Source organism: Mytilus trossulus, chromosome 7 (assembly GCF_036588685.1).
Source record: "Mytilus trossulus isolate FHL-02 chromosome 7, PNRI_Mtr1.1.1.hap1, whole genome shotgun sequence".
NCBI classification, from domain to species: domain Eukaryota; kingdom Metazoa; phylum Mollusca; class Bivalvia; order Mytilida; family Mytilidae; genus Mytilus; species Mytilus trossulus.
In genome coordinates this window covers 2,132,220-2,144,565 of record NC_086379.1, presented here as the reverse complement: position 1 = coordinate 2,144,565, position 12,346 = coordinate 2,132,220, and the positions used below count along the sequence as shown (strand labels likewise).

General features: G+C 34.8%; 1 protein-coding gene across 1 annotated transcript; it reads right to left on the bottom strand.

The window, feature by feature from the left end:
• Window positions 1-7,367: 7,367 nt before the first annotated feature.
• Window positions 7,368-11,591, bottom strand: LOC134724483 (uncharacterized). The gene has a single exon (XM_063587519.1). The coding sequence runs from the start codon at window positions 11,589-11,591 to the stop codon at window positions 9,687-9,689; it is 1,905 nt and encodes a 634-aa protein (XP_063443589.1). The 3' UTR covers window positions 7,368-9,686.
• Window positions 11,592-12,346: the final 755 nt, after the last annotated feature.

Here is a 12,346-nt window from a genome sequence, read left to right as displayed (position 1 = left end):
TCGAAAAGAGAAAATCGAGTGCACCTTTTTATGTTAGGGCGTGTTTGAGTTGAGTATTTTGTCTTGATATCGTTCAAAGTAAGAATATTTCATACATCGTCTCGCTTCAGATTCTATCATTTTTATAAATTAAAGCTACAGGTTGACTTTATAACACAAAAAAATAACAGTACTAAAAGATGAAATATATGGGTCAAGTGAAATACCTATCTAATGAGTCACACAAACAGGGAAGGTGTGTTCGAATAGCTATTTTTTAACTGAAAGTACTTGACGGCAGTCTTACAAGTTGGATGATGAAAATGCATATCTTCGAAAAATTCTCATTTTTTGTGTGTGATAACTAGGGTTTATAGTCTTCAACCACTAACAAAATCTAGTCTGCCCTTCCACGAAATATTTAATTAGATTTTTTTTAAATGTTTATGATTTTTCGAAAATTCAACCTAACAACCGATCAGACAATAGTTTTAAGTTGAATCAATGCAGACAAGATCATTAACTGATGCTCATTAGCTAGTTGATACATTTGTCTTTTAAAATATAACTGACATATAAGGATCGTATTGGTGCAATGTGGATAAATTTATCGGTTTCCAAGAGCAAAATTGGTAGCGCGTCATCGCTACAATGGCTTCCATTTTTACGATTGTGAAAATGAAATGGCGTAATGGGGAGATAATTTTGACGAAGTAGGATCCTGACTGTATATATTAACTGTAAACAGCAATAATGTTCAGCAAAGTAAAATCTACAAAAAAGTTGGATGACCAATATTTTCAAATGACCCCTTAAGGACTTATTGTCCTTTAAAGACAAGTTTATAAAATTTGTTCATCAGGTTTGCTTACATTTAAAAATCTTCTACTCTGAAACTATCGTGCCTAATAAAAACGAAAATGTGGTATGATTGCCAATGAATGAGACAACTACCCAAAAGAGACAAAAAACACAGAAATTAACAACTACGGTCACCGTACGGCTTTCAACAATTAGTAAAGCCCATACCGCATAGTCAGCTTTAAAAGGCCTCAATATGACAATGTAAAACAATACAAACGAGAAAACTAACGGCCCTATTTATATAAAAAAATGAACGAAAAACAAACAACAACCACTGAATTACAGGTTCCTGACTTGGGACAGGCAGATACATAAATCAAGAATGTGGCGGGGTTTAACATGCTAGCGGGATCCTAACCCTAACCTAACCTGGGACAGTGCTATAACAGTACAACATAAGAACAAACTCATCAGATGGGGGGAAATATAAGTGGACGTGGAAAGAATGTTACTTAAGTAATTTAGTTTATGAATTGTGTCTGAATATTTAGATCCATCAACAAACAAGGCCACCAGGGCTAAAAATAGAACATACGGGTCAAATGCAGTTTTTGGCCTATATCTCAGAAACTAAAGCATCTAGAACAAATCTGACATGGGGTAAACATGTTTTGTACGTCAAGATTTATCAGCCCTGAAATTTTCAGACAAACCGAATGCTCATTGCTGGGTTGCTGCCACTAAATTGGTTATTTTAATGAATTTTTGCAGTTTTTGGTTATTATCGTGAATATTATTCAAAGATAATCTGTAAACAGCAAAAATGTTCAGCAAAATAAGATCTACAAACACTTTTGACCACTTAAGGAGTTATTGTACTTTAAGGACAGTTTTTCACAAGTTGTATATGTTTTTTAAATCTTCTCAAATGAATCTAGTATAAATGTTGTATTTTATTTCCTTGCACGTCAAGAAACATAGACACTATGGCTAAAATGGAACATATGGGTACAATGCATTTATTATTTGCTTTTGAAGAAAATATGATAGATGCAATGAAAATTTATATGGCATTTTTAAGCCACTCATTAATTTAATATATATTGAATGCAAAAATATTCATTAATGAAAGATTTAAGCCAAAAAATAACATGTGCGATTCAGGCTCTTGAGAGCTTCTTATTTATTTAATGTGTAAGAACTGAACAAGTTGAAAAGACATACGACCAAAGGTATAGGTGCTTGAGGACATGCAGGATCCTATCTTGAGCCACATAGTCCCTTCCCTTTTTTTATGAATTCCCGATGTCTACTTGAGACCATTAACGTTCGTAGATCATGCGATTCAATATAGTCTGTTCGACTTTTCTTATTAAAACAAATTTTAAATATGTTTGATAAACGTCAATAATACCTGAGACATATCATATGTCTCTGATTAGACAATAATCCAACAACACAAACAAATCTACATACGGCCAAAAAAAGATTGAAATTCGTCTTGATTCTAGTTAGGTTGTGGATCGCGAGTAATTCATTTTTGGGGAAATGTTTTTTGTTATCATATCAGTGTTTCTTTTTTTTTTTAATACTTATAATTATGATTAGTGTAGTGGTGTATCTTGTGTTTTTCTGAATTGGTGATTTTTCTTGCTTAATGAAAAGAAAACGTCAAAAAATCCCAATGGGAAAAAAAGTATCGACAACAACCCATAAAAAACATTGGAACGATACATAGAAACTTGGATACACTTTATTTTTATGTAAAAAATGACCAAACCCCACGCTTTACAAAGTCTTTCTCGTCTGATTACAACCCTGAAGTTCATTGTTGGTATTAACGTCAGAAAAGCATTATCATATATGCTCTACTAGACTTTGTATAATAAATACAAATTCAAAGTTGGTGTGATAAAACTGGCGGAAAATCTGGAGCCTACATGGATATACGATTCGAACAATGCCCTTTTCAAGTTAGCTGTAGTCAAGTCCTACGGTTTCTCAAAATTAAATTGTCCACAGAGCTTTTAATGTAACGCGCTTAATTCTTCTCTGAAAATTCTATCTTTTAGTCATGGATTATTTTTTTTTATAATAGAAAGAATTGAAAGTATCGTCACTCATTCAGCAAGCTGTTTTATTTTAATTGAAAATAAATAAGATGCAAAAGATATCATAGGGATATTCAAACCGTGACAAGTTGGAAATAAACTGACAAAACACCATAGAGAAAAGAAAAATGAACAACAAACAAAAGTACACAAGACACACACATTTAAAACTTAAGACTGATCAACACGAACCCCACAAAAAACTGAAATTGTTCCGTAGTTATAGTGCATTTCTTTCGATAAACGATAAAAACGCGGTTCAGCGAGCACACGTTTATATCCTTTGTTTCAAACATAGTACGTTTGCAAAGTTTGCATAAACTTTGACAAACTATAAATTCGCGAAAAATGCATCTACAGTTTAACTGTTGACAAGCGGATGATGGTAACTGTAGTTTTTGTCTGAATAGAACTTATCACACAGTTAGTAAAATTGTATAAGATACCGTGAAAAAAAAACCTACAAGTGTTATTCCTATAAGTGGTCTTGATTTATTTTCGCTTGTCTTCTTATTAGTATATTTGTGGATATCCAAGTGTGTAGTTGTTGAACAATCTAGCTTAAGAGGCAGTTATTTCATTGTGCTTTAAATTCAAATAGAAAAAAATGCTCCTGCTTTATCTATATGTTCATTATATGTTATCCTATTATTCTCTTCTTTTCCCCCAATATTATTATCATTCTATTCATTTTTGTCCATTCCGTCTTTTATTTCCATTATTTCCTGTTATATCGACAACCCATCCAGACCTTCATGCATGTGTATTACAGGCACCATTGTTTGTCTAATTAGAACGAGATTTACATTTTTGTCTTCAAGTTGTTGTTTACATATATTATTAGGTCTTTCCACTTTTCTGTGGAAAGACCTATTGTTTTTCTTCTGATTATTTTTTTTTTTTTTTTTTTCTTCCGCCTTATTTTGTTCTTGCGATAAACATTTGTTTCGCAATATGTCGCTTAGATATTTTGTATATGATATCAAACAGTTTATGCGCTTTTGAAATTTACCCTGCGTAAACAAATACTTTTCTTTGTAGGAGTTATCTCCCCAAACACTGTTTTCCCTGTTAGCGCATCTCCTTCGCAACCGTAAAAGATTATGACAAATTTATTTTACAAAATTGCTCGTTATATCCTTCGCATGATTTGTCCTATTTTGACCGAAGCGATATGACCGCTCCATATGAGAGTTATTTCCCCTTATGCATCTGATATAAGTGATATGAATTTCTATCTTATAAACCATAAGTGATAGAGACCTAGGATCTTTTGATTTGAGGTCCTTGGTCCCAAAAAATGAAAATTAGGTCAAGGTCAAAGGTCAAGGTCATATTTTAATATTTGAATTTGGCTTATTTTCACTTATATCCAAAGACTGTTTAAGATATCAACAAATTATTTTTACTAAATTGTTAGTTACGACATGTCGTAAGATGTAAAATTTTGATTGCAAGCGTACCTTGAATGTGAAAGGGAGTTTTCTCCCCTTTGGTATTAAAAAATACGCGTTTGGTGATATAACTCATTAACTAAATATAATTAAGACCTATGGTCTTTTGATTTGAGGTTCTTGGTTAATGACCTAGAAATTGATCACAAGTTCATAGCTTAATTTGACGTTCTAGATTTTGACCTTTGCTTTTACCCCATGTGTATACATAATAAAGTCATGAGACTTTTTGACAAACGGTATCAAACCATTTAAACTTAAAAAAACAACCGGAAGTGACCTTGTGTAAACCGGAAGTAGCTATTTATTGTACTTTATTACATAAAAGTATGAAAAACAAGATATTTTTGGAATCAGTGTCAAGTAAATAGTCAAATATTATCGGAAATAGAGTTTTTCAAACCGGAAGTAAGAAATTATCTCCCTTATCTAAAAAAATATTGTTTAGAAACCATATATTTTTGTAATCAGCGTACAATAAGCTATCATTTGACGATTAAAATACATTGTTTTGGTGGAAAGACCTTCAATTGTTCTCTGAACAATGGGTTTTTAATTCTCTATTGTTATCCTATTGTTTTTTATTCCCTTTTTGTGTCCATTCTGTTGTCTTTGTCTATTATTCTCTAATATATAAACATCTAATCCAGAACTTCATTCATATATATAACAGGTCAGGCATCGTTATTGGTGAGTTGTATGAAAAATATTAAGAACGAAAATTAAATCTTATTCTTTTAGCTTATAGTTCACATATTATTTAAATCTAAAGGAGATACTACAAAGCCATTTAAAACATACTTACATTTTCAAAGTATTTATTCAAATAAACAATTTTTTTTTTTACAATTAGTTAAATTATGTTATAGTTATTGACCAAGCAAGTCGGTATATAGAAGTTAATCTGCACAGCTCAGGTGACCCTTATTAACCCGAACGACGAAGGAGTTCGGGTTAGAGGGTCACCCTGAACGTGCAGATTAACCTCTACATACCGATTTGATTGGCCAATAACTGTTTTCACACATGACGTCATTAATTTACGAGAACGTTTTAGATGTGGACGATGTTCCGCAATCCACGGATCCTATGAAAGTTCTTGTAGGCTTGTAGGGTATTAAAGAAAGGGGGAAATACGACTTGGGTAAGTTTTAAATTGATAACTTTTTTTTTTATTTAGACTTACTGTAAAATTGCGATTTAATGGTAAATTTGTTTTTAATGTTTCTGTTAAATCTATTCCCATTTTTTTTTAATAAGTGACGATTAAGACTTTGACAAATTGTGTACTTTCAAATCGTATGGAAAAAAACATAACTGAAAGGATTATTGAGCTTTTGAATTTCTTTCCCTCAATGATATGCTTTAAAAGAGAAAGATAAACCGAGGAAGATTACCTAAACTTTAAATGTTGAATAAACAGAAAATACGTTTCTCTTTCCAATCTTTTACTCCCCCTCCCCAAAATTGCTTTGTATCTACTGTATTACTTTTTTAAAACACGTCCATCTAAATGAAGTCTGTTTGGTCTCCAGCTAATCTCCCTGTTTTAAAAGAAACCGTTTACATGACCCCCTTTAAATTCGATCCAAAAATATGGTGACTAGATATTCAAAAATTTGTTATAATTTCCATTAAGTCTAAAAATAATCAAAATCAGAATTCTTTAATTCGGATATTCTTAGATACATTTCTTTTTTGGCAGAAATTACCAAAAAAAAATTTAACCATCTTTCTGAATTAAAAACGCTGATTTTAGATTTATCTTGTACACAAAATATAATAATACATTTTATGTTCAAGCTAAGATGAAAAAAAAAGGTTTAGGAAACCTTTCATTTTTCCTATTTTGAAACTACGATGTTTGTACAAAGTTCAACTTTGTCGTAATTTCATGGCAGATGGATGATTCGGGGGGGGGGGGGGGGGGGGGGGGGCAAGGGCTAACATGTCGTCACCCTAGTATTGGAGAAAGTCAATATTGTTCTTGTTCTCGCTACACTCGGCGATATCTTTTTTAATTTGACAGAATAACGCCCCTTCAAAATCGAGGAACCGCCCCTAACTGTAAAAATAGATTTGAACTGTGCAGTATATCTGAGGTAGTTAATGCACACCTTAGCTGTGCATTATCCAGATTATAGTACAGTAATAACAAAGAGATTTTACTCATGCCATGTGTTAAATCAATAATAGTTTTTCTCTGAAAACTTAAGACACTGTGCAAAGGGAGGCAAATCAAATTTTCCCCAAAAGGTGCCGTATCGCCAGCTGATGGTGCTATATCAGCAGGTGCTCAATCGGCAGGTGAGTGATCTAGACCTTACTGGAAATATATGTCTTTATCATTTCTTTGCATATGTATTCAAAGTTACATATGCCCAATATATTTACACATACATTTCTAGCTGTCTGAAATATCTTTCTTTATCATTTCTTTGCATATGTATTTAAAGTTACATATGCCCAATATATTTACACATGTCATTGATATTATCATTTGACCACATTTCTCAGTTAAACAAATTGTCCGCAAATCTATGTATTTACCATATTCGGAATATGTTCAAAGGCTTTTGATATGTTCTGATTTGACATACATTTCAGCCGACAATAAAGACTAACAAAATTATTTCTTTACATTTACATTTGACAGGTCTCTGCAGATTAAAGGAAATGATGCTTTACACCCCTCTATAAAGTTCTCGTTTTGAATTGGTTTACATACCAGGAAAATGTAGATGCACCTTACACTTTATAACCCCTATAAAATCATTTGAATAATGATGCTTTGCTACCTGAACAAAGAAACACATTTGCGGATAAATGTACATCATAGAAAAATACATAAAAAAGATTTCCATTTGCAGAGGTATACAAATACATAAGTTTGAAAAAGTTTTGCGACGGTCATAAGTATATATAAATTCTAAACTTCAAAATAGTTTGATTAGGTGTTAATATATTTTATAAACCGCGGTCTCTCATAACCGCCCATAGGAGGATATAGTGTAAGGGACCTGGGGTAGGCTTCAATTTAATTATATCATTTGGGTAAGTCTCTGTAAAGGTTGTAGCATTATTAACCAATTTAACGTGTATATCAATGTGTCTGGATGGTCAGCCATTATGGACCAATTGTGCTTGCCTGTAACAGAGAAATATCTGCCCAGCCACAAGACAACTGCCCAAAACGTATAATCTTACTCTTATGAAGTTTAGTGCACCAGCACTAAACTGATTACTGAACAGATGGATCCAATTCAAGTCAGGAAACCAGTCCTTGCTCATTTGGAAATTGTAAGTTGATTTACCATTTACTGGAGATTTCTATTTCACTAACAATAATGCATAATTCACAGGACTAAATATTTATTAGCACATAAATATAATAATATGGTAAAATACAGGAATAAGATATATTCTTCTAACATTGTTTATATAACTAAGTCACCCTTGACTAAGCCTGGTGATGAAGCATGGATAAATCAGGGTAAGAAAAATCTATATTTAATATTGTGATGGCACATCCAAATTGGGACTGGAACATCTAAATACCAACAGTTGGCACATCCATGTAACTAATTATGTCAGGCCGAAAGTAACAGTTTATCCTAGTAAAATCCTAATATATGGTCCCTGGTTAATTATCTATGGTTAAAAGGTCGATGTGATGGGGAATAACTGCAGGATTACATTATTAACACACAGGGGTAACTGGACAAGGTAGAAACTGACAGCCGGTTTTTATCCTTATTTTCCATTTAAATTCTGTGGGTTGATGTGCTGAGTACAAAATGGTATTAAAATTACAATAAATATTCATACCTCTGCTGTGTTGTTATTTCTTTATCAAATTATTTCTGTTGTCAATTTTACAATTTGTAGTTACCCGCCACGGCAGCTATTCGCCATATTATGAAAGCGGCGCTCCTTATATAATAAAATTTATATGTCACGTGACATGTTTTAGCCAACCGGAACAATGAAAACAAAAATGGCTGGACAAGTTGAGCCGGGCAATTGCCTGAACTTTCATGAATTTGAAGTTACTTAAGAGTTAACAGCTTGCCCGGGTGTGGCGCTTTATTAGCTATGACTTTAAGGAAAGCGGGACTATAGGTTAGAACGTCGTACATTTCGTAAATTTTAATCGGGCAAGCAAAACATGGTTTGGGGTAAAGCGCTATGATACAAAAATGGCGTAATCACATTGTAAACAGGCTTAGTGCAAAAATAACCCAAAGGCGACACACTCATATCATTTAGATACATAATTATAATAGGAAATTGTTAATTGAATTTCATGTTTCCACGTTTACTGATCTTGCAAAAATACTTAAATCTCAAAGAAATACATAGCAGACGAATTCCTAGACGTCTAGACGGTCATGTGACTTTGTTTACATGGCGATCGATTTCGATCAGCTGAGAATCAATAAAATTCTATTTTACTTCTTATCTAAAACATGTAAAGATACTTATTACAAAAATAAAGCAGCAGTTAAACGTGGAAATGGTACAGCCTTTACTTTTATATGATGTTAAGCCCTGTGAAATTTATGAAAAGAAACAACAAACATGACTAACTTTGAACTTCTGAACAAGTTAACAAAAAAATGAAATATTTCCTTTGAAACTATTTCCTGGCTTGCAACAAGAAAAATCACTAAATATCTTAACATAACAAAGGGGCCTTAGCCAAACATTATCAACAAGAACTTGTAAATTGGCAAAACATGAAAAATAAATGGAAATGTTGATTTCCAAAGATTAAGAAAAATGTCAGGGGGGGTACACCCTGCACATTACACCCTCCCCACCTTAAAGTGGTGGAATTCTCCCGAATTCAACAAATATTTAACTTGTTTCTTGTACAACACAACTCAATGCATACAGTATGATCAGCCATTGTTAAATAAAGAAAGATATTGCCATTTGTGTTGTCTGTCTAGTCGACCTTAAATTGTTACGTGTAGCAAGAGTACCTATAGCAGAATACCTATTCCAAGCCTTGAGTTCACTTAATATATCAGACCCAGCTGATATAATCTTACTCATATAACATATGCTAGGCTACTGTATGCCTGATTCATGCTGCACAAGAAATCCCTATACATATATATCATAAATACATTTCATATAACAACAAATTTCAATATCAAGTAAAATCTACCCCCCATTGTCACATTGATGATTTCATATTCAAGTGTTCATAATCTGTAATCTTCTATAACTGCAGAAACGGACAATATTAGTTTTAGTTTAAGTCCAAAATAATTGATATAATGTCTCATATATGCACATGTAATGTTCAGCAACTTTATATGAATCGAAATTAAACGTCCAATCTTAACGGAATGCCAGCCTTATCCAAGGCATGGCAAATGTGGTCTGTGGATGTATCGCGACTAGCGCTTGCTTTCTCCAGCATGTCCAGCATGAAAGAAGTGGAAAGATCCGGCTTAATCCCATTGGTGGCTATCAATCTCAAATTTTCGTACATATAAAAGCGGTTCTTCATAACAGTTCTGGTGGCATCTTTAATCTTGTTGTGTGGGGATGTTCCTGGCAAAGCTAACATATTATATTTGTCTAGGAGTCCTGCTCGACTAGGTACAGTAGGGTGATTTGAGGCCTGCTCATATTGAAATGCTATGAATTCCCAATTGAGCTTTTTGGTGTCTGGCGTCATTTCCTTCCAGTCCTGGGGAGGCCAGTCCTTGGTGAGAACTTCTCCAGGAAGTTTCACCTGAACCTCCCCAGTCCAGTCTCGCCGTGCTGGAGGAAACAATGGCATTCCCCCAAGACGTAGCAAGGTAGTTGCACGTTCAGCAGGTTGTCGTAGCTCTAAAATTGGAATATCTAGGGTTGTAATTGTCGCCAGCAACTGTTTCGGGGTGGGTATATATGTTGGTCCTGGTTGAGAAGGCTTTTCTGGGGTGTATGGTATGGTGGATCTCTTGGGCTTCTTTGCTGGAGGAGGTAAACATGGCATGGATCCGGTAGATATAGGAGAGAGAGCGGAAATACTGGTGTTAACGGCCGGCGTTGTAGGTGGTGTTGAGGGTTTAGATGTAATATCTGCCACTGGTGTAGAGGATGGTTTTTCTGGTCTCTTGCTGTCGGATGAGGATAATTTTTCAGAATTCTTTGCTGGAGGTGGTGAAGATGGCCTGGCTGGTGATAATGATCTGGTTGAAATGGGAGAGAGAGCTAAAGTAGTGATGGTAACGACCGGCGTTGTTGGTGGTGTTGATTTCCTTGGACTTGATGTTACTTGTGTAGAGGAGGGTTTTTCAGGTTTCTTACTGACGGATGATGATTTCTTTGATGACTTCTTTGCCGAAATGGTGGATTTAACAATGGTTTTCTTTTTGCTGATTTCTGTAGTTTTGAATGGAGGGTCGAAATGTTCTGTTGAAGGGACTGCATAAAAATCTGTTTCCAAACGGTGAATATTCTTGATGTATTTCTCCGGCAGTCCTAATAATTTCACGGCCAGCGCTACTCTATCGCTAAAAGTTTTTCCGAGAAGCTTGTGTTTCCGTCCAGCGGATTGTTTCCCTCCCTGTGGAATGGCCAGCATTCTCCTCGTCAATGCAGACACATACTTGACATCTGCAAGTACTGTGTCTGCAATGGCAAATCTGTATGTCTCTCTCCTAAAGATGGCTTCCACCATGATACTTTGTGGCACCAGTGCCACATAAGTTATGCGCCAGGCATCAGGTCTATTAATCTCCATATCAATAGAAGAGGATGAGGCCGCCCGTGTCTCATCCCCTGAATAGACTGGCTGAAATAGTTCCTCTCCTGGAGGCCCATCAAACTTTGTGCCCTCTTTCCATCCTTGCTCCCACTCCTCTGGCGTCCTGTAGGTGTCTTTCGACTTCTTCAGCCATGCCTGCATGGCTTTCTTCAGATCTCTGGCTGAGGGTGAATAGAAAGCTGTTGGCCTAACTACCTTCCTGTAGCATTCCGGATGTACAGCAAGGTAGTAGGCATTCCCTTCCGATAATGCGTCGGGTCTCATGTCCTGCATGGCTGGTTTATGGAATCTATTGCAATGGTCTTTTAGCTCCCATACTCTCTTGTATTTTGTAGGTCTGTCCATACAGAAGGGACACACCACCTCCATCTTGGAATGTACATTGCTAGCCAAATGGGATTTCAGTTGTTTGGTGGTATCAAATTTGTCAGTACATATCCAGCATTCTTTTTCCATCTGAAAACAGAACATCTTTGTAAGTGTGCTGTCACATTTGATATATATATTGTATAATGCATACTTGTATCTTGTATATAGAAAATTATTATTAACATATTCAACATTGTTCTTTATATTTGTTTTGTAGGTATGAAGATTATTTATTGGTGCTGTAGCTGAAAGATCAGGTTACTCCAGTCTTGTATCCTTGAAACACTTGGAGATGCATGGCAAAACTTTTTACTCTGGACAGGTGACCATAATATATACATGTAATACATGGACAGTTTCCGTAATGGACAATATATACACATTAACTCATTTCATATAATCAAATGAATGTCTTTTGTTGAAGTAAAACATCTTGACTTGGTTTTTCTTCATTGTGTGTTTTTTTTATATATATATATTATAACAGTACTCAGCACATGAACACCAATTTATTAAATTATTTGGTTAGTTATAGGAATCCCCAGTCTTGACAGGACACTGACCACATCATCTTAATTCTTAACAAGCAGGTGAACTATTCTATACACGTTTAAACAGCCTTGACACATTTTATAATTTCCTAAACCAAATTCAGTTGACGTATCAGTACAAGTCCTTTGCCCGCAAAGGACGTGGCTCACCACTGTGAAACCACAGAGCGACTACCAATTTCATGGATGGCCAGTCCAGTCCCTTGTAGTCCTTTCCAGTTGACGGATCCGCCTCTCGACAATGCGTCCATCACCAAGATTTTTAAAATAACACACATGTTATATACCAAAACATCAATGCGTCCA

Excerpts from the sequence above, each read along its gene's own strand:
- LOC134724483 (XM_063587519.1), bottom strand. The coding sequence starts at position 11,591 with ATGTTCTGTTTTCAGATGGAAAAAGAATGCTGGATATGTACTGACAAA.